This window comes from Neomonachus schauinslandi, chromosome 5 (genome assembly GCF_002201575.2).
Source record: "Neomonachus schauinslandi chromosome 5, ASM220157v2, whole genome shotgun sequence".
Lineage (NCBI taxonomy): Eukaryota > Metazoa > Chordata > Mammalia > Carnivora > Phocidae > Neomonachus > Neomonachus schauinslandi.
In genome coordinates this window covers 19,335,574-19,359,140 of record NC_058407.1, presented here as the reverse complement: position 1 = coordinate 19,359,140, position 23,567 = coordinate 19,335,574, and the positions used below count along the sequence as shown (strand labels likewise).

At 39.6% G+C, this 23,567-nt stretch overlaps 1 protein-coding gene across 3 annotated transcripts in view; it reads right to left on the bottom strand.

Moving 5' to 3' along the window:
* The window catches only part of IGF1 (insulin like growth factor 1), a 70,914-nt gene extending 66,686 nt beyond the window's left edge, over nt 1-4,228 (bottom strand). Inside the window, exon 1 of one of the 3 annotated variants that reach the window (XM_021687575.1) lies at nt 3,358-4,228. In XM_021687575.1, the coding sequence (XP_021543250.1) occupies nt 3,358-3,420 (63 nt within the window). In that variant the 5' untranslated portion in view covers nt 3,421-4,228. Of the gene's footprint in view, nt 1-1,538; nt 1,554-3,357 lie in introns of those variants that run through there. The other 2 variants (XM_021687574.2, XM_021687576.1) reach the window with 2 other exon arrangements.
* Nucleotides 4,229-23,567: the final 19,339 nt, after the last annotated feature.

Below are 23,567 nucleotides of genomic sequence, written 5' to 3'. Positions count from 1 at the left end.
AAGCCTCCCAAGGTGAGTAGCTTTACCTCTCTCAGCTGTATTTACTTTCAGTGGCCTTGGAAGAGTCACTGGCAGGATGTAAGTGAGGGACCTTATCAAAAGGGTCATGGAGTTACGCTGGAAGCGATCATTATAAAAAAAGACTTTTCTGAACCTCACAGTAGTGGCAGACCCATTCAACCCCATCCCTTGTGGAGAAACAGACTCAGTCATTTGCCTTCCTTGCCCTCCATAAACTCTCAACTTAATGGCTCTCTACATCAGAGGCAGATTTTCCTCCATCATTTTAATTAAGATTTCCATTTTTGTGGCCAGACCTTCAGCTCAGCAACTGGGGGAAAAAAAAAAACACCTTAAACCCCTGCCTCTCATTAACAAAACGTAAATACTCAGTTAATGCTTGTAAAACAGTTTAAGATGAAAAGTGCCCTCTATTTGCAAATCATCATAAATAATGGACACAAAATAGAAGAGGAGGTGAAAGCTCAACTGAACACTTCTTCCATTTTCTCAATAGGACCTCTGCATGGAAACCCTTCACCTCCACATAGCCAAAGCCACCAGGACTGCAGGAAACAGGTTCTCATCCAATCTACAACTTTCTTAGTCATAAAATAATTGGGGGGGGGGTTTCCCCTTCAGTATTTCCAGTGGAAATCTCAACAGTTCCAACCTGTCTGGACTTCATTGCCTTTTTCAAAAGAGCGAACTGTGAATTGATCTTACAGAACATACCCCACACTCTGGCAATGGGCCAGTTCTAGAATGCATGCTACTCTACCAATCTTATTTCTCCATCCCTCCCTTCTTTGTTGAGTCTATAGTAATGCTGAAGCACCTGCAACTGTAGATGGCTTGAAGTTCTTCAGTTCTTGTAAAATCCATGGGAAGAGGTAGCCTTAGTGAATTGAGAACTTCGTGAGATGTCAAAACTATATTTTTAATAGTTATTTCTGGCATAACACATATAAGTTCTCACATATAGATCACTAGCATTTCATAATATAAGATTTATTTTTTTATAGCTTTTCGTTTTCCTTTTCTTTCTTTTTTGCTGAGTTATGTTGTTAGGTAAATATCAGCACTTACAGTTCTAGGACAAGAGAGAACCTCCACTGCATTTTCCCTTAGTTCAGGTAACAGTCCAGTACACCCACAGAGAACCAGAGAATTTTATCACATTATGTTCCCCCCCAAAGAAAACAATAACAAACTTGCTTAGGGGTTAAAAGTTTGAAACAAGTGGCCCCATATGTCCGTCCTTTTCTTGGTCTTTTATTTTGTCAAACACAAAAGAAACAAAGAGAGAGAAAGGAAAGATATAGAGAGAAAGAAAGGAAGAACCAGAAAGAGAAGTGAAAAAAAGAAAGAAAAAGAATTCAGAGCACTGTTTCTCAAAAATCATTCACAAATTCAAAATTTAAAAGACCTGTCTTTTTTATCTTAAATAAATGGAATATCAATTGATTCCAGATGTCTGGGCTACAATGAAAATGCCCAGCAAAATTTGAGGGCAATAGTCATAAGAAAATACTCACTGTAGGTGTAACCATTTTTTGTTTGTTCCAGATCTTTTACAGCAGGTCAGGGTGGGTATTATGAGGCTGATGTGAATAGAAAACTGAGGACTTAAAAACATGTGCTGCTTTGTGGGTGGGGTTTGTGAAAGCATCTAGTTACATTTGGACACCCAGGCAGGTATGCCATTAGCCTGGGTAAACTGCCTTTTGTCCATCAAACAATGAACAAATTGCACAGCTGGGATTTGAGTCCATCTCCCCCCCCACCCCCATCAAGGCACCAATTTCCATTGTGTGCCTATTGTAGCTGCTCTGAACAGGGACCCCAAGCTCCAGTCCTCTGCCTTACCCCCTTCCCTCTGACTCAAACACTTACAAATATCTTGAGACTCAGAGTACAGTTAGCTTGTGAGTTTTGCCTCTAGGCAGGACACCTTTACTTATTGAATTACATTTGAAGGACCACGAAGCTCCCTCAAGCCACTTCTTGCTCCAGGTACAAAGGAAAAGTAACAATATTTGAGGATTTTCTCTAAATCCCAGCTCTATTTCTGAAAAGTTCATTTGGAGAAAGTTTTCCAAACTGATAATTAATGCAGAGATAACACTCAACAACCCCTTTTATGATCATCTAAGTAGGAAGACAAAAACCTTAACTGTCAGACCACATAGTATATTATATATGCTCTATATACAGTATAGGGAGAGACTTCATTTCTTTTAAAAGCAAGGTAGCCAGTCTTGGCACCTGGAAGGTAGCAGAATCAGGTGCCTGACAAAGATGTACTCTTAACTCCTAAGCCACTTACTTGACTAAGAAAAATCCTAGTGGTGGAGTATTTGAGAGCAGCAAATGAATGCTGTACTAAGAGGCAGGGAAGTTTTATGAATTGAGCTCTTAGGCAATTGCATTGAGGAGCCAGTGACAGTGGCTTAAAAATGCTTGCAAATTGGAAAAACACAAGTCTTGAAGGATATAATTTTGCTGAGAATGGAAACTTGAACTAGGGCCAGTGATTGGAAACGAGAAGTTGGCATTAACAGCGGCAGCCAAATTTACCTAAAGAGACTTTACAACACCGAGTATAAAATCAGTTTTACAACACGAAATCCCAAGTCCAAACTTCACCCATGAAAGTCCTCTTCCAAAGGGAAAACTTGAACATGCAGTTGCTAGAAAGTTTCCGCTTTCCATATATACAGTATGCATTTGTTTAAATTATACGAATATGCAGGGTCAGCAAGAGTTGTCAAGTTCTTTTTCAGAAGAGCAAATTAAACTTCGCTGTAACTTTGACTCTCTGGGCATAAGTGCAGAGAGTTCTGGGACCTTAGCTCCAAAGATCATATTTAAAAGCTTTAATATCACCTAAAAGGTAACTTCGTATGTGGCATGCCTTGTAATAAAAAGTCCTGACGAGTTACACACACACACACGCGCGCGTGCACACACACAAACATGGTCTTAAAAAGAAAACATCTGCACCTGCAAAAAAAAAAAAAATCTAAAAGTTCATATCCATGCTCTATAGCCCTTAACCATAGACAGGATTTAAAGGAATCTTCTATAATGATACCACTGAAGCCCTGCACAAGTGGAGGATTTAGCATAAGTACCCTGCAATAGTTTCTACTCATACAGATATCTGTGCAAAGGCATCCATCTCCCGGAGCTAGTTTTTCAGATCCCACAGAATTGCATATTCAGCAATTTATAAATAACTCCCAGTTCCGAAACAATGAAAATTCTAAAGTGAATAACATTTCTAGGCAGAAGCAAACAGTACACAATTTAAAGAAAATTCCCCAATGACTTCAAAGAGTAAGAAATATTTACCTTCAAGAAATCACAAAAGCAGCACTTAAATAATTGGGTTGGAAGACTGCTGATTTTTCCCATTGCTTCTGAAGTGCAAAGTCTGGAAATGAATTGGTTAGCAGGAATAATGAGGCAAAAAGAAATCCAGAGAGATGGGAGATGTTGAGAGCAATGTCACATTTCAATTTTGAGGACTTTATTCCATTGCGCAGGCTCTATCTGCTCTGAATTTAGCAGTGACAGTGAGATTTAGCAAACAGAAGAGGGATTTAGAGAAAATCCTCACATTTATCTACAAAACACAGACACTGTAGACAGGAAACAGCTGGGGGAACATTTGCCTTCTCTCTCTCTCCCTCTTCTGGCAAAGTTATCGAGTAAGGACTTTTTTGGGCATGGTGACAAATAACATCATACCTTTGCATTTTAAAACTAGAGCACAGAAGCATTTTTTTCCCTTAAAAGAATGTGTGTTAGTGACAGGGTTAGCAGACATTAATATACTGATGCTGCCATAAAAAATAAGGATCTGTCCTCTGGTTAACTTTCTGCTGGGCATGGAGACACACACATCTGCTAATACACCTTACCGGTATTAAAGGAACATACAATGGAGGATGGGCAAGCATTTTTCTATTCTAGAGCAAATGCAAAAATAAAAAAGCAGAAATGAAGAAAAAAAAAACATCTCGAGCAAATCCTACAATTTTAACCCTGAAATGACTGGGATAAAGTAGGTTGGAAGACAGCACTGGGGTGACCCCTTGTCCTAGTTGCCAAGCAAGGGGAATGATCTCATTTCCTAGAACCTAGAAAAGGGGCAGGCAGGATTGCAATTGGCTCTCTTTAGGACACCGTCTCATGCTTTTTGCCCACAACAGGGCAAAGACTTTGCTAAGCTATAAAGCCAACTGAAAAAATAAAATCTTTTTCTTCCTTTCTCTACTAGGCTTCCTATTACCAACCTCTCCCCAACTCCTCTCCCCGCCCAGGGAAGGGCACCTGAGGGGCAAACTATTTTTCCATTGTTCATGTTTTTCTGCATAACTTGAACCTGTGTGTGTGTGTGTGTGTGTGTGTATTTTCTTTCTCCAATTTTTGTGTATTCTAAATAACACCAGCTGGCTAGCAATACCCTCTCAAGGGTTATGATGTCATTTAAATCCCTCAACTGGATGAGTGGCCGGCAACATGGTCCAAGCCAGCTGTTTTGCTATTTATAATGTATACTTGCCTTTGCCATTGAGAATCAAGTTCTGATCTTTTGTCAATACAGTTTGTACCAATTGCTCTTTGGTTTTGCGAGATGTAGATAAGAAAGTGGATTATGAAATAAGGTTGCAAAAGCCCAGATCAGACATAACACTTTCCCTAGATGTCTATCCAAGCTTGGTTTCCCAGGGTTGTGGAAATAACCTGGACCTTGCATTTCTCTCTCGTGATTCTCAGGGGACTTGATGAGACTGATGCAACAATTAAAAACAGAGGTCTGCTGGATACCCTAGTCTGGATCTTTATGTTGTCCTGCGGCCAGAAAAGTGTTTGCAGAGGTGAGTGCCCTCAAAGGAAAACCTGGTTGGTTTTGAAAGGGAGCTGGGTTTGGTCAAGTCTTCTGTGTAGTTAATAACTTATGGCGTTTACCTTCCAAAAAGAAGAATTAAAAATCTGGAGTTATGCTGTTTCAATGGTGCATTATATTCAGCATCATTTAGTGAGTGTCTGCTATGTGCCCAACACATGCATTACAGTCAAGGCGCTGAAAGGGCAGAGTGGCAGAGCCAGAGAGGAAAATGTCACTGTCATGTGGTGGGTATGTACTCTTTTAAAAATACGAACAGTGCACAATGGAAGCAAATAAAAAATTCTCTAGAAAGACAGGAAAGTGAAACTCTTTTGAAAATCCAGAATGAGGGATGTGTCACGAGAGGGCTTGGGGTACGTGGTTGGGAAGTTTTGGTGGATAAGATTTGACCCGAAGAGTATACACATACGCATCATCAAGAAGTGGCCTGGTAGGGAGCCACAGGTATGTGGGCAATTCCTGTCCTTAAAGAATAATCCAAATCTTCCTTTAATGAGCTCCCCTTCGTGCAGTTAATTTATGACTTGATTTACCAAAAATCTTTTCTGCAGCCTTTGTGGGATCATGCCCTTTGTGAAAAACAAAGTCCATCCTTTCGTGGACTATAATGATATAGATTGTGTTACACCAAAGAACTGTACCTATTGCCCAGGTAGAAAGAACCACATTTTGCAAGTGTGCACTCAGGTGTTGGCTGGAGTCTTGGCGCTGAGTGCCTTTTCCACCACTGGGCACCTTCACAGGTGAAGGCCAGGACGTTCCCATTATAGTTTTCGCATATTTTAATCTTTCCAAGATGTCCTAGAAGCTCACTGCCCATTTCTCCAAGGCTGTCACCTGGTCTGAGTACACTCTCGGTATGCACTGTACACAGATCACCTTGTTCCCAACCATTTCGTGTCAAAGGCTGTTTGGAATACAGAACACATATTGTTCCATCAGACACTGTGCTTCTGCAATATCGACACACTGACTCACAGTCTCTTGGTTTTATAACCCCAATTACCCTTAAAGGATAATTGGGTTTTAATTTATGTCCCAGTTTTTATGTCACAATCAAAGAAAACTGAAATTTCAGTGAGTCGTAATTATCATCAGCTGTGCTGTGGAAACATTCCGATTTGAGCTCTCAGTTTCCAATAGGGAAAGCAATTTCCTGAAGTGATTACTGTAGACTTCGATGTGGAGAATGGGTAGGGTAAGCCAGCGACAGAGCAGGGCAATAATTCCTAGAGACATGGCCATTTTCTTTGCTAATTCCAGGAGTCAATCTGAAAGGGAAAGGGGCAATAAATGTGCCACATCATTACCTTTTAATAACTGAGAGCTGTACCTGTTTAGGAGAAAAAGAAATGAAATGTATCTATTACTAGATAGATGAAGGTGGTAGTAAATCTAATCTCAGAAAAAGTTCAGGTCATGCAGTCCCACTGGGAGAGAAACATACAGGGTCAATCTAAAATTACTGGATCATTATGTAGTCTCCTGCCCAGAACAATCTGACAGGTATGGGAATTGTGTGCCACCAAAATAGCTAACTGCAAGGATGCGCTCATCATGAGAACATCCACTCCTGGAAATTCAGAGATTCACAGTTTCACCTTTTGCATGTGTAATGCCTGTGGGATATAAATAACTCTCCCCTAAAGCCTTCTTCTTGAGTAGTGCATTTGCATAAAGCTGCAGCCTCAGAAGACTTCTGACACCTCCCTTAAAAAAAAAGAAAAAGAAAGTTGCTCATCTCCTTAAAGAACAGGCTGATAGAGATTCACAGAAAGGGGTGGGCAAGGCCCACTCTTCACTCTTTTTTTGCTTAACTCCCTGTTCCCGGAGTTCCCCATGTCAACTTCGGAGGAGCTCATCCAAAAGGCAATTATCATATCCATGTGCAATAAGGCATATTTACAATTTATTTCATTAATGTCTTTGCTGACTCCCAAGAAAAGCTCAGAGTAGATATTTAGAGGGAAGGGGACTTTGGGATCAGATAAATGGTGAGGTCTAAGGTTCTAGGGCCACCCACCAGGCGAAGAACTTGGGGAACTCCTGGATATATGTCTTGGATCCTGATTTGTAGGGATAGTTGGTCTGGGAGTGTATTCTGCAGTGTCTGAAATCAAGGACTTGTTAATTCAGAATGTAAAATTCAGAGAAAAAGGCTGGACCTCAAAAATACAACATGCTGCTGACAAGAGCACCAATGTCAGCTCCAAAAGAGCTGCTCAGAAAGAGCTCTGTTATTCCTCAGAAAGCTCTTTAGCTCAAAGGAGGGGCTTTAAATCCTTAGAGGAGCATTTTCCCCACAGCTAGGGAAAACAGTAATAGGGAGAAGAAATCTTCTCACTAAATAAATCAGTGCTTTCTTTTCAACATTAAACTTGGATCTTATTTTTTCTAAAATGTCAAAAGAGCAAATGCTGAAAACAGTCAGAAGCAAAACTGTTGTGGTTTGGGGAGCAAAAGAATTCTTCGTAATGGCAGACAAGGAGTCACTACATGGGTCGAGGATTGCTTAGTGGAGTGAGAGAACCTGAGGGCTCTCCATAATTGCCCCAAGTTGAATAGAAAATGGGGAAAGGAGACACCAATTCCAAAGTTCAGGGGTAGTACCCACATAGGCACTTTCTTTCGGAATCGAAAAATGTGCGCGCCGCCTAGTGGCCTGCGGGGAAACTGCCACGGCAATCTTCGTGGTTAATGTGTGTTTGGGAGGAGTGGGGCGTTTTGAAAAGCTCTGGATTCAAGTATACTTTAAGCTGCACCGATCTTTAATTTTTTCATCTGTTTGAAATAAATAAACTGGGTATTTGATTCGCTGTAATTTTAAAAAGGAGGAAAGAGCTAAGGGGAGAAAGAAAGATAACTCTCATCGAGGGCACGAATGTCTTCCCCGTGGCTGCAGTCTCAGTGATGAGCTTCTGGTATGGGTTCAAAGCATTTTGTTGATTTAATGAAAGTCTGGAAAATAAGTGATGATAAAAGTAAACTATTTCACGTGAAAACGATCATAAACTCTCCTGAGAGTGAATAAGAAAAATGAAGGGCGGGGCATCGGTGGATAGAAAAGTGACTTGTTTACTGAAACAGATTTAGGCGCTTGCAAATGGATCTCGAATCCAGTCTCCCTATATGCTCTGCGCTCATCAGCGTTCAAAATGTGGGCTTTTGCACTGATGGTAAAAGACAGGGCATTAAAGAATCACACAAGGGTGACAGTGGTCTCATTGTCAGTTCTTTCTACCCTGAGCGTACAAGGGAGAAAAGCTCAGTTTGGTACTAGTCTGTCTTCAGTTTTCTCTAAAACTTGCTGATCTTCCTGTCTGATTACAAGAAACACCCAAAAAACAAAAACTATGGACCTTAAGCCCAAAGTCTTCGAATGCAGTGGTTTTATCCAGAATTTAACAGTACTGTTTTTTTCATTGTATTTATTTTTAAGGATAACTTCTATTTAGGGCAAATGATGCTGTTTTTGAAGCAAATATCTAACTCTTAAAAAATCAATTAAGAAAAAAATTTTAAGCAAGTAAATACTATTACAGGTGGCCAACAGTTATGACCAAAAAAATGTGTAATTGGTATTTGAATATCTGGTGTTTGGGAATCACTGCTGTAGAACATGTCATGTGTTGGGGGAAAAAGTACATAGTCACAATGAAAAAGCAGGGAACAAAGACCCTGTGTATAAAAAATACCACCATATAAATGTATTAATTATGTTTCTTGATAATTTAAATATCCTCTAAGCTCACACTCATTTTTATTCTAGTCTTTCATAGAGCTTAAAGATGTTGAAAAATGTTTAGAGGAGTGAGTAGCATTTGAGTTAGGTCTTGAGGTATGAGTTCACATCTAAGATGACAAGAAAACAGTAAAGTCTGTTCTGGGCAGAAGGAACAGCATGGACAAAGTTGTATCAGACAGACACAGGAGGTTCCCAGTGTAGGGGCAATGTGGGGGATGACCTGTAGCCATGCTCTCGGATTCCTGCACTGTGGAGACCTTTTGGTTTTCTCCTTTCCCCATCAGTTAGCCCTCGCTTAGCTAGAAGACTGGAAAACAGTCTAATTCTCTCATGATCCCCTTGTATAAAAAGATTTGTATGTAGCTGAATCTGTGATTAACTCTGGGAATGGCATCATGCCTCAAGGTACATATGGAACAACAGACCTGGACATAGGTCAATTTGAGAGCAGTGCTAGGTAAAAAGAACTGAGGCATCTCTTGCTCACCTAGTGGTCTTTCCAGAGCTTCCATTTTGAAAGATTAAATTGTGTTTCTACTTTGGTAAGTAAATTTTAATAGAAAAATGAAATAATTATACTTGATAAAGATTTTGCAGAATAAAGGTTAATGCAAAAAGGTCTTGTTTCTGGTGAGCCCTGAACTTGCTAGAAAACCTGGTTCAGGGGGCGCCTGGGTGGCTCAGTCATTAGGTGTATGCCTTCGGCTCCGGTCGTGATCCCAGGGTCCTGGGATCCAGCCCTGCATTGGGCTCCCTGCTCGGCGGGAAGACTGCTTCTCCCTCTCCTGCTCCCCCTGCTTGTGTTCCCTCTCTCACTGTCTCTCTCTGTGTCAAATGAATAAATAAAATCTTAAAAAAAGAAAAACTGGTTCATCAGAGCATCCCACCCTTCATGTGGGTCAGTTAGAGAAGTTTTGTTGTGTTCTTTGAGAGCAGGGAACAGAGCCGCCAGCCTTAATTCTTTACTTAAAGATGGCTGCTAAGGAACATTTCAGACTGCTTCCTGTTAAGGTTCCCTGCATAAATAGCAGTTTGAGTAATCAATTGAAGAGGAGATACAGATTCTAGGGGAGCACTTGGTAATGATCCATTTGGTAAGCATGTACCCTTGGAGACTGTAACTTATCCTCTGCCAAGCATAGAACCCTGATCCTGAAGTGAAAGTTAACTGTGGACACCTTGCAGGCATTTAGACATGTCTACAACACACTTTGCTCGTTTTCACAACACGTGGTGCGGTCCTCAGCTTCTTCCAGAACTCAAAATAAATATTTAAACACAGTTGTATTGATCAGAGTTCTCCAGGGAAACAGAGCCAATAAGGTCAATATCTATCTATCATCTATCATCTATCTATCATCCATCCATCTATCTATCTATCCATCTATCTATCATCTATCTATCTAAATTTATTTTAAGGAATTGGCACATGTGAATGTGGAGGCTTAGCAAGTCCAAAATCTGCAGATAGGCCAGCAGGCTGAAGACTCAGGGAAGAGTTGCAGTTTGAATCCAAAGGTGGTCTGCTGGTAAAATTCCCTCTTCTTCCAGGGAGGTGTTCAACTAATTGGATGAGGTCCACCCACTTTATGGAGGATAATCTGCTTTTCCTCAAAGTCTACTGATTTAAATGTTAATCTCTTCTAAAAATTACCTTCACAGAAACATCTAGAATGTGACCAAATATCTGGGTACTGTGGCTTAGCCAAGTTGACATATATATTAAACATCACACCACTGGTTCTCTAAAGGTACAATCACTAGTCCTCCCTCACTAAAATTGAACAACAATAATAGTCTTTTCCCAGTTTCAGAAAAGAAAACTCAAGTTAGTGGATTATATTTCCCAATTCTGAGTTTTCCTTCCGTACATTTTTTCTTAAACCTTTGGTTTCTATACTCACTCTTCCCTGATTTTGATAAAAGGAAGTCACAGGGCACTTGCCTTGACTATGTCATTATATTTTATGAAGATGTTACTCATTGGTGCCCCCCCAAAAACCTGGGTTTTTTTCCCTATCACTAAGGGGAACAAGTGTGCATATAACACACATACACACACTCATATACCTCAAACACATGCACATGTAAACATCTGTGCTTAGTTTCTCTAGATAATAGGAAATGTATTCATTCCCTTATTTTAAAAATAGATGTTTAGATCACTGGAGAGAAGTTTCAGGCCTGTGGTGGTATTTGGGTAGGGTGATGTCTTGCCTTTTGGCAAAATGGAGAGAGAAGTTTCCTACATGCTTTTGCCTCCAGAGACTTACGCCACGCCTGGCTTTATGGGGAGTGATGGCCCTTGCAGTACCTGGACAACAAGTGATTTCAACTTTCTTCTTCATACTTTTCTGCATTTTCCAATTTTTATTATTTTCTATATTCAGCAGGTATTACTTTTATAGTCAGGAAAAGTCTCAGAAATTATTGAAAACATCATTGATAGGCGCTGTCTCTAGTATTAACTGAATACGTAACATATATGTGTGTGTTTGAGTGGATGTGTATCTAGTAACTCAGTTTACCTCTGCAAATCTTTTGGACATCTATGATTACCATCTTGGTCTTGGCTTACTTACATGATATGTATATGCACTCGCTCATCAAACCTCACCTTCATTCTTCCACCTTCCCTTGTAATGTCTAAAAAAGTTCAGCCTCCTTCTCTCAATTTGCCCAGCACTGTTCTACATTGGATTAATGAATTCCTGGATTACTGCATGGGCTTCTTAAAAGTCTTCCCTCATGTCAATCTAGCCAATTCTGGTTTCCTCCTCAAATGCCATGTTCATGTATTTCACACCTCCTCAGAGTCCCTTGGCCACATCTAAGTCTCTCTTGTCCCATTCAAAACACCCCTTCAGCAGCCTCCTCTCTTGCTAATGCCCATCATGGCTTCTTCATAACCTGTTGTCCATCAGCATATCTCTAGCCCTACCATAGTGCTTGCTTTTAAATAGGTTCTCAAGATATATTTGTTAATTAACAATGATAATAACCACTAGCATTATTGAATATATATTCTATCCAATTCTTTATTTCATATTACTTTTTTAAAAGATTTTATTTATTTATTTGACAGAGACACAGCGAGAGAGGGAACACAGCAGGGGGAGTGGGAGAGGGAGAAGCAGGCTTCCCACCGAGCAGGGAGCCCGATGCGGGGCTCGATCCCAGGACCCTGGGATCATGACCTGAGCCAAAGGCAGACGCTTAACTGACTGAGCCACCCAGGTGCCCCTATTTCATATTACTTTAATTGTCTCACTTAATTCTCACATACCTCAATGAAATACTCTATTTCCACTTTCATTTCAAAGTGCCTGGTGCAGTTCTTGGAACATAATCAGATTCTCTAAAATATTTGTTGGATGAATGAAGAGAAAATTAAGCTAGGAGAATTTAACGATTTGCCTAATGTCATATAGCTGGTAAACAACAGAGCCAGGATTCAAATTCAGGCTGGTCTAATATACAACACTACATGATTTATACGTCTTTAGTAGCTGGATGATCCTTTTCAGTATTTTGTTATATGACCCCTACATCCCCCATTGTAAAATGTTGTACTTTCATTGCTGCTCAATAAAGGGATAATTAATTCTAAACATGAATTTAGAATAATTGTAATAGTAATTTCCAAAATAGCTAGTCTGAAAAGCTCAGAGAACCCTTAGGGTGGAGTCTGGTTATAGCCATGTTTGGAACATTTTAGGAGAAACTAACAAAGAAAGATTATGCTTGCTTCCAGCCTGAGCTGCTGCCTCAGAAATACAGAGAAAAAAAAAACAAGTCCCTACAGATTTTTCACTGTACTATGGTGCCTCTAATAAAGCAAAACAAGTAACCAAAGTCGCTTAAATAGACAATTACCCTCAAGACGCAAAAGGTGTAAGACTCCAAGGCAAAAACTCAGGCAGAGCTTGCCTCAGACAGGAAGCCACTTATACTCTTCCAATTGCAATAAGAAAAGAGTATAGATTTTCTGGGATGTAGATGTGAGCAGCTATAGTAAAGCAACTCACACTGTCAAGCATCTATCTACTGAATCCTACTCTGATTTATATAAACTTTGTTTCAATGAGACATAAACACCTTAACATTTCCTATTTAAGGGTAATTTATGCTCAACTTCTTAGACTCTTAGAGATTAGGGGAAACTCAATCTTTGGGCAAACTCAGTCTTTGGTTTCTGTACTTCTTAACATTAGGAAAACATCTACAGGTTGTCCTGGGATAGAAAACATAGCAAATCCCTCTCAACCTGCCTTAGAACCAGTGCAGCTTGAGGGTTCTCAGAAAGCTATGTCTTTACCTGTCTGGCAATTCCCAAATGGAGCTCAGGATGGATTAGGGACAGTTCCTAAAGTCTTACAGACTTTTCTCAATTCAAGGTAGGATGGTTTGACCAGACTGTATGTTCACTAACTAGTATTTTGACCTTTTGCTCCCAGTTATTCTTTGTGTCTGTTTCAACATCCCCCTTTCTTTCCGCTCTTTTCCTGGCTAATGAATACTAGCTGAACTAGTTCCCTTTAATCAACTGCTCTCTGGCTTTCCATCCCTGATTCTTCACAAGGAAGATGGTGACTTCAAATTTGGATCTTGCTGGGGCTAGATCACTGCCAATCCATCTGGCAGGCTCCTTCCCTGCTTGGGTTCCCGTCAAGGTAGCAATCCCATATCCTGGAATGGCTAGCTTCTCTGCAAGGTGCCAAGGTTGTTAAACTCACTCCACTGCTTTGGAAAGCAAGAGACATCCAGAGGCATTTGTAGTATTTTCAGGGTTTGGAGAGAGGCTGGGGCTGCTAAGTGAAGGCATCTGTTTTTCCCAAGAGGCTATCTAGGTCAAGTTTTCCAACATTTAAACTTTTTCTGCCCACTCACTTTTGTGAATTTTTCAGATAAAGCACGTGTTGCCAAACCAAAGACAATTTTCCAGGTGTTGCCCCCAAGGACAGCCTCAGTGGGCAAAGGACTCTTGTGATCCAAACCTGACCAACTCTTAGGACCCAAACACAAAATAGACAAAACATAAAACCCAATGCTCATGGGAAATGAAGGGAATCTTTTCAGTGGGAGAGAAGAACTAAGAACAGATGCTAAGTGTAGCCAGGAACAACCAGACAATAGCAATCATCAGCATCTAGTACCAGGGGTGATAAATTTTCATTTTTTGCAGTTTATAAATAACAATTCCACAGGATCCTCATTGAGTCCTTTTGAAAAATTTTAGCAGCAACCATGTCCCAGACATGCCAAACCCAGGGCTGTGTTATACTACACAAGAGGGATTTTCTTTGTGAAGGAGAGCCATTTCTGAAACATAGGACTAGAAGATGCAACTCATCAGTTGGGGCATTCTAGTCACCCACACTGAGGCCAGAGTTACCCCAAATTGGGGAAAACATTCTCCTATAACTACTAAACTATCTGCCTTTGTTAGTAGGTAATACTAAAATATGCTTACATAGCTCAGTGTCAAGTAATTTGGTTCAGTCCAGAAAATGGGCTAGAAATGCCAGGGCAGGGCTGACATGGGTGCCCTGAGTTACAGCATCACTTTAAAATGAGACTATTATTTACTTTTTTAAGGTAAATATCATGTGGCAAAATCGTGCCTTATACAAACCAGCTGAAGTGTGTGATGTAACCATGTTAACACGTTTTTATAGTCTTGGAAGAACACAACAGGATTGGGTCTATCAGTAATCATGTAAAGAAGCCGAGTATACATTCCAGATGTTCATTATGTCCCAATCATCTGCTGGGAGCAAAATGGAGGCTTTCTCCTTGCCCAGGAAGTCTGATTTTAGTAACTGAGACAGAGACACACTTGAAATATGATATGTGTGGAATTATAATGCTAAATCCCATAGTTCCAGTTAAGTAAGTGTATGTGTGCAAAACAAAACAAACACGTAAAAAGCAGTGGGAGGAAAGAGAAAAAGAAAAGAAAGAGCAAGCAAAAGAGATACTGAAGGACCTTTCCATCTGAGATTTTTCCCAGTTTAGCCTCATGGTGCCATGCTCATTTCCACTGTCAAACAGAACCTTTGCTGGAAAGGTCTAGGGGCATGGAATGCAAATGCAGATGTAGATCACCTTGCCTGTATCACTGAATAACCAACCTTTGTTAAATCAGACCTTTCAATGTCCTGCATGATCAGAGCAAGACGCTTCTATTTGTTGTGTTGCTTAAATTTCAAAATCTCTTCCGAAAGGAGGAGTTCTAAGCAACCTCTAAAGAGTCATCTTAAAAAGTATTTAGACTTTTAGACTGTAGATATCTGCTTCACAATGCTCTCTATCCTGGAGGGTAATGTTTTGAATCACACCAACTTTTTTTTTTAAGTTATTATGAAATTAATACAACTTCCAAGCCCTTTGCCATTCAGCCTGAACTGATCTTTGCAAACAAATGTACCTCTTGTTACATAACTTCATCTGTCCTTTGGGCCAAGTTAGACTACTTGCTATACTCTAAACATGCTTTGCCCCATTTGTACCTGTAGCTCCTACTAAATTATCTTCACCCCTGCCTCAACCCCAGCACATTTAGCTTGAAAATTCTGGCACATTTTCCACCTATCCTTCCTTAATCCTCCCGGCATTTCTTCCATGGCCTCCTCACCCCTGCGCTAGCTATAAGTGATGACTCATACCTGTAAGCTCCTATATCACTTGTCCATGCCCTTCTCCTCTTGTATGCATTTAGACACTTATTTGTATATTTATTCCTTCATTCATAAAGTAGTCATTTATCATAATAGGCAACATGCTAAGAAGTGGAAATACAACCTATATTCTTCAAGCTGTATTCTTCTATCCAGTACCTGATTGTGTCACTGACCCACTTTGAAAAAAGGCCCCCTAGAAGCACAAAGGGAAAGTGTGCTGTGGGCACTAACTGTGGGCTTTAACTAAACAACATGAACCCAAAGTAACTTTCTTTTAATGCAGGTAGAAATAGGTTGGACTCAAGATACGGTAGACAATTTAAATTTGAAATAAGATAAGAAATAGAAGAATCTAGAGGTAGTTCTTTAAAAAGTGAACACATAGAAATCACCTGTTATCATAATCATGGTGTCAGGAAGCAATAATAAAAGCTAAAATCTCAAGTTGCTTAAACCTTTTCGCTGGCAGAATAAGCTTAGTACTATAAGTTGAATCAAATGTCCTCCTCATTTGAAATTGTAGTTCCTATAAATTGAAAGCACAGTTAGGAAACAAATATTCAAATTTTCTTGAAACATGAGCAAGCAAATAAATTAAGAATAAATCTCAGTTAACTCATCTAAATGCTACAGATAAAGATTTTACTGTATTTGCCATGGGCCAAATAAGGTTTTGTCATGCATTCCTGGTGACATTACTTGAACACAGTAAGTCTTCCAAAGCCATCTCTGTGGTCTGAAGTCTCCACAGAGCAGACAACTCTCCAGTATTTGCATCTTAGTTGGTGCCCTCCTAACCATTATGCCCAGCCAAAATCCCCAAGTCCCAAAGGCCAAGGAGCTCAAAATCAACCATTCTGAACCACATCTCTTTCTGTGTTGGCATCAGACTTGTGAGCTCTGCCACACCAGGTCAGTTTCTGATTCTAGAGAGGTAGCAGTTATGGTTCTAATTGAATGTAGTGAGCATTCATGGAACCTCTGCTATGTGTCCAGCTCCTTTTGGTAGGCACTATAGGTTCACAAAGAAATACAAGACATGATCTATGATGACCTTGAGGAGCTTGCTATCTTGCTTAAGAGACATCAAACAAAAAAAATTAGAGATGATATAATCATGAAGTATTAAACTGAGCATGTGAACAATTTCTAGATTATGTGATTATTGATATGTGTTTATTGCTATGGTGAGCAGAGAGGGGAGAATAGGCCCTTGACCTTGGTTAGCAATCATACTTTATTTTCCTTTCTTTTCACTCACCTCCTCTTGTAGATGGCTGTTTTCATTTTCTCTTCTCTCCCAAATTCTCTACCACCTCTGCCACCATCCTCACTCTTAGTTGAAGACCTTACTTCCTGTTTCATCAAAAAGATAGAAACTTCACAAGAGACTTCCTACAAGCTCCTCCCACAGTACTTTTCTATCCACCCATTTTTTGTTGCTACACGTACTGTTTTCTTTTCCATTAATAGGTGTAAATATCCGCGCTCCTAGTTGACACTAACTACCATTTGCATCCCTTCTTGCCTATTCAAGGACCTCACTCCAGAAATTCTTCCCCTCTCTCTTATATTCTCCTGTATTAGCCCTCCATCCTGCATCATTCTCACCTGTACATAAATATGCTGGTTTTCCCCCATCTTGATTCTACCTTCCCATCCAGCTGCCACCTCATTTCTCTCCCTCCTTTTACCACGAGCATTATTTTTTTGAACTTTTCCCCACTGAACTACACACACACACACACACGCACACACGCACACACATATAACTATATATAGTTATATAGTTATAGTTATGTGGAATAGGGGAAATTATAATTTATCAGTGGTAAGAATTTCTAAAGCTCTGATTCCAACTGGATAGATTCTAAAGGTCCGATTCCAACTGGATAGAAATGAAGTATTTTCTTTAGGAAAAAAGCACTTCTCAAAAGTAGGTACAATAAAAATAAGGGCTTGTGTATTGTAGTGTGACTTCATAGCCAATATTCTAGCAAGTGGGTTATCTCCAAAGGCCTCAGTTTCTTCATGCACCTATGATTTCTTGGAGTTCATAAACATTTAGAACACAAAACATTTAGAACACATTGGTGAATTAGATACTGCTGCTTATATAACTGAATTATAACTATGATGATTTTAGTTTATTGGCAGCAAATAATTTAATCTATCTCATAGATTAAACCAAAATTGTGTTAGGTGCAGGTGGATAGCTATTTGAGAAAACTCATGAAAAATCAGAACCTGCAATAGACAAAGCTCAACTGATAAATTGCCAAGACAATTTCTAAAACAGCCAATCTGTAGACATCAACATGAAGAACATAAACCACTTAATAAATACATACCTATTCTCAGCCTCAAAGAGAGGCTAATCAATGTCATCTTTTCATCTTACTACTTAGTATTTGAAAACTTGGATGGCAAATACAGAAAACCATGACCACCTTCCATCTTTATGATCAAACCTTACTTGACATCACAGAAGAAACTACAGAAATGCAAATCCAACACTTAAAATAATTACTATGCATATTTTTGCTGGAGTTGGGGAAGGAGGGGTTGTAGCAACAAAAGCACATATCTGGTATCAGTGCTTAGTGTACCATATTTCAAGACAAGAATCAGAAGTACAGATTGAGAGATTCATGGCATTTTAGAATTGGAAAGGATGTTGGAAACCACCTCAAGTCCAGCTGCCTATTCATAAGATTCATTTGATATCTTACTGAAATGGAGAAAGGGAGATCTGATGAGGGATATGTACAGAATAATGAGGTACAGTGATCTCAACTGGGCAAGAGAACAAGAAGGAAGAAATGTGTATTTTTGCTACATATATTCACTTGTGTGGCACTTTGTAGAAGAGGCAAATGGTAAGGATGACCTCTTTGACACACTGATGGGCATTTGCTTGGGAAAAAGATTTCTTCTAGATTTGTGTGCCTCAGAAAAGAGAGGTAACACAAAAAGAAAGGAAGTTTAGACATAGATTTTTGGGTGGATAAGCCAAGCTTCAAGATGGTCCAGGTTGGGACATAGAAGCACCATGTTGGAAAGAGTAAATTATAGTCCCCCAAAATAAGTGTCACAGAAGTTGATACAAGACCTGGGTTTAAATCCCAGATGTATTGCCAAATAGTTCCATGGCCTTGGACAAGTTACTCATTCTCTCTGAGCTTTTCTATCTACAATCCCAGGTTGAAACAGACTGGGACTTAAATCCCAGCAGCATCATTAACTGTTGGTGTGACCTTGGGCTATTTATCTATAAAATTAGGATATGGATACCTACCTCACAGATTGAGCACACAAAAAGTGCTAGTAGAATAGATGTTGTTAGTATGAGAATGTTTGTATATATTTAGTACAAACCACTAACATAAAGTTTTCCAATTTGGAATTTACTTTGTTATCTGTATACAGAGTTTCCTGATGGCCTCTCTTTAGTAGAAAAGTTGGGTCAAGGTCAAGGTCAAGGTGACCTTTTTAAAACTGATTTGGGTATTCCCAAATTTATGTAAGTCCTTTTTTTTAAAAAAGATTTTATTTATTTATTTGACAGAGTGAGACAGCGAGAGAGGGAACACAAGCAGGGGGAGTGGGAGAGGGAGAAGCAGTCTCCCTGCTGAGCAGTGAGCCTGATGCAGGGCTCGATCCCAGGACTCTGGGATCATGACCTGAGCTGAAGGCAGCTGCTTAACTGACTGAGCCACCCAGGAGCCCAAATTTATGTAAGTCTTGATAAATAAGCTAGCTAACATGAAAGATTGCAGAGCTCTTAGGAAATATCACCTACTATAAAATGTACCATCCCTGTCATTAATCCACAGTGGACACCAAATCTAAATATGAACCTAATAACTATCCAAAAATTTCAGATTCTGAAATTCCTTCAAACTACAAATAGTCGTATTGATCTCTCTGTCATATTTGTTAGCTTTAATTTAGAAAAACATTACATTAAATATTAGTGTTTATTTTATTTTGATGATTTGATGATAGGAGAGTAGCAGTTGTAATCTCTGTTCTGCCATATTAACAGCTGAGGTGAAGTGGGAAGCATACATAAAAATGGGACAGAGGGAGCAAGATGTAGAGGCTCAAATCTCTTCCCTCCATACACTTAAGGAAAACAGCCTCACTTAAAAATACAAACAGTCCCTGAAAAGGTTACAGTTTATGCAGAGATTAATAGGAATTGCTTTGGGGTTCCTTATAAGGCTAACAGAGCTTCGGATGCTTTTTAGCAAGACCATGTTGCTTTCCAACACTTCCCACCTCACTACTGAAAACTGCTTCAGAGACTAGTCTCATAAAAAAGACTACAGTTAGAGCTGGTTACTAATTTCCCTCTAAAAGATCACGTGGACTAACCCCATCATGTTTTTGATCCCTGTTTACATTCCAGGTCATATCTCATCGTGAGATACTCTTTATCCTCCTCTACACATTCCTTAATCCGCCTTAGTCTTCTGTATTCCTTCCCTAAACTCTTCTGCTATGCTCTCTGGAACTCATAATATGTCATCAGCAAAATCCCCCATTTCTTCATCTTCTTTTGCTTCCCTTTTTTGCTCTAACTGAAACCCATCTGTCTCTCCGGAGGACAGCGATTTTTCCCAGTCTTGAGACTGTTTTATTTTTTCATGTTATATTTCATAAACAACAGGGTCTGGGGATGATGGATAGGTGTCCTCTTTATTCCCTATGATTACTTTCTGATTTGTGCTCTGTCTTCGCAAAGCTACTCCATTTCCAACTCCTTGGGAGCACAAGCTACCAGAATATGCCACCTTCTCTGCCACCTTATTGCTATTACCTATTGTCTTCTTGGTCATTCCCCTTTATGCATTGAAGATTTGTTGTCTGGATCATTGCTTTTCCTTCCGCCATTGCTCTTGTCACCATTCTTGAGGACTTCAGCATTCATATGAACAGTACATCAGACAACGTGGCCTTTGAACTCCTTGACCTCCTTGCATCCAGTCATCTGTTCTCCACTCTATCTCAGCTATCACCTCCTCTCCACACACACACTATGCCCTAGACATTGCTATTTCAATTACCACTATCTTGGATATCTCAGTTGGTAGGGCATCAGACTTTTAATCTGAAGGTTCAGGATTCAAATTTCTGTTTGGGGATTTGTGGCACTTGACACTTACTTAGGTTACCAAATATTATCACTTAAAATTACATTGCTGAAGCATGCTTCCACTTTAAATTGAATTCAATCTGCTTTTTCATTATTTTCAGAATATGCTAGATAAGCATGTTTTCAGGAAAGGAAAAAAAATATTCATCTCCAAAATCCTCATTTTAAGTATACCACTCCCTGCATACCATTTTCTATCTTTCCAGCTCATTTCTTTTAGTACTTATCCTCTAACCATTCTTTACCCCATTGGGATATCCAATCCTTTGATTCTACCATATTTCCCTGTTATTCCCTTATGCCCTTGCCTCCCTCTCTACCCAGTTTAGATTCTGTGACCCATCACTTTAATCCATCCCCATGTGCATATATACTTTGTCCATCAGTCCTTCCATCATACTTGTCAGGCAAAACCCCAATTCTGAATCTCTGTTGACTACGTGGGTGTAGCTGAATGTGGCTGAAGAAAACGATCAGGCTGAGCAACCTCAGCTGAGGTTTTTGTTTTTTGTTTTTTTACCAGAAACTCCAAATCAACCTACAGTGCAGTACTGCTTGGAAATCCACGACCTTTCCAGAAATAATGTGAGGAATGTTGGGGGAGGGGATAAGACTACAAGAAGAAGACTGGTTATGATTCAAATGAGAGAGAGAGAAAAGAGATGATGAGCCATGGACTAAAATGGTCACAGGAATGTGGGTCAGGGAATATTTTCCCGAAACATTTAGGGGGCAGAATTGGCATCATTTGATGAGTGAAACTTGACTTGGGAAATTAGATAATCAGCTTTGCTCATATCAGGAACCATCAAGTAGAAGCTAGAGACAATGGACAAATGAAGTCATTCTAGATTTAAGATTTTACCCAGAGTACTTCATTGGATGATTGGAAGGGACTTCATAGGAAGGTTATTGTTCATAGGAAGTTGTTCATTTCTGTTGTTCATAGGTTGTTCATGTCTTTGTCTTTGCACTCTGGCCAACCTTCCACAAGTTTCCTACCTAAGATGTCTCAAAAATAGTCTTTTTAGCTTCTCTCCATTCCTGTTTGTGAGGTTTCTGTTCTATATCCTTTGCTATTTATAACCTCCAATTTGAGGGGTTGAAGAGAAGATACTGATCCTTATTAGTTTAAAAAAATCATTCATTTAAAAAGAAAAATCCATTCAAAGAAAACCAAGTAGGAAGTTAAAAGTAAGGAATATGCTAATTTCAGTTTGGGACATTTTAATTTTCCTATTAAGTGACAGGGTCAATAGGCAATTGGTTATAATTGTTAAAGACATAGACCTGGGAATTGTATCTATTGTTTTTACCCACCTAGAATTCATTGTTCCTATTAACATCCTGATAGTCTCTGGGAAGTTACCCCTGTCCCCCTGAGCAGTCTCATCACTCTCTACCCCTTTATCTTCCTATGCTTATATTTATCTGTTTGTTTTATTTGTTTACTGACTATATATCCCTCTGTAATATAAGCTCCATGAGCCTAGGGACTTGGACTCCATTGGTCACTGTTGCATTCCTAGAACCAAGAACAGTACTGGGTACATAGTAAGTGTTTTATGTATGTTAAGTAAAGGTCAGTTTGTTTAAGGTTGACCTCACTCCTACCTCCAGAAATAGTGATATGACTCAGGCTTAAGGAAGTAATCATATCCTACTTTGTTGGAGACAATGATTGATTCATGATGGGCACATGAACTAATTGGCTCTGGAACTGAGAACATGTACTTTTGGAGCTTCAAGAGACCACATAGAGGGGGCCTGAACTGGAAACCAAACCAACTTGGATGGAAGCAGAACTAAGAGACAAAGAGAATGAGGCCAAATCCTGATAACATTATTTAAGATCCTGGGGAAAGACAAACATGTTACATGAACCAATAAATTCTATCTTTTGTTTAACATAGCTCAACATCACTTAGGTTGAATTGCCTTTTCTGCCATTTGTAACCAAGAGTCCTGACAAACACAGGTTGTAACTGAAGTGTTGTAAATAGATGACATCACATGGGCAGGACAGATAGTGAGATAATAGAGCACCAGGAAAAACCATATTTATGGATGAATGGAAAAAAGGAGACTAAAAAGAATAGCTTAAAATGTAAAAGAACCATCACTATCTAGCTCATAGAAACTAAGTGAAGAAAGAATTTTGTAAAGGAAGAGAAGAGGTTAGAGGTATTAAACTTAAACTCAGAGTCACCTAGAAGGCTTACTAAAACACAGATTGCTGGGCCCCACCCCAGCAGTTCTTTTCTTTTCTTTTCTTTTCTTTTATTATGTTATGTTAGTCACCATTCATTACATCATTTTTGATGTAGTGTTCCATGATTCATTGTTTGCGTATAACACCCAGTGCTCCATTCAATAGGTGCCCTCCTTAATACTCATTACCGGGCTAACCCATCCCCCTATACCCCCCTCCTCTAAAACCCTCAGTTTGTTTCTCAGAGTCCATAGTCTCTCATGGTTCATCTCCTACTCTGATTTGCACCCCAGCAGTTCTAATTCAGTAAGTCTTGAGTGGAGTCCAATAATTTAAGTCTCTAAAGGAGTTCCCAGGTGATGCTTTTTTTGCTGGTCTGGGGACCACTTTTGAGAATCACTGCTATAGAGATTTTGAAGAAGGTGAGCTTTGAAAAAAGTTTATTGGAATTGAAAATGTGGAAAAGGAGAACAGTATGTGTGTTTGTGGTGGATGGATGAAGATGCAGGGAGTTAGGGATGATTGGGAGGAGAAGAAGTAAAGACAATGAGGATAGGCAATTATTTCAAGACATCAAATTATCAAAGAAATGAGAGGGAGCCAGTTAGAGGGAATGGCAGAAAAAGTGCCTTTATTTAAAAATGAGAAAGATCTGGGCATGTTTATTTGTTAAAAATAAAGGGCTATAGTAAGGCCTTGAGAAGGTGAAGATACAAGAGGTACAGGAGGTGAGCCCTAGAGTAATGAGTTGGAGAGGACCAGAGAAATAGGTAAGGTTCTTGAGTCCTCTCAGTAATAGAGAGCAGGAGTTGGTGCAGATGTGGAGAAATTTGTGGATGGAGAAG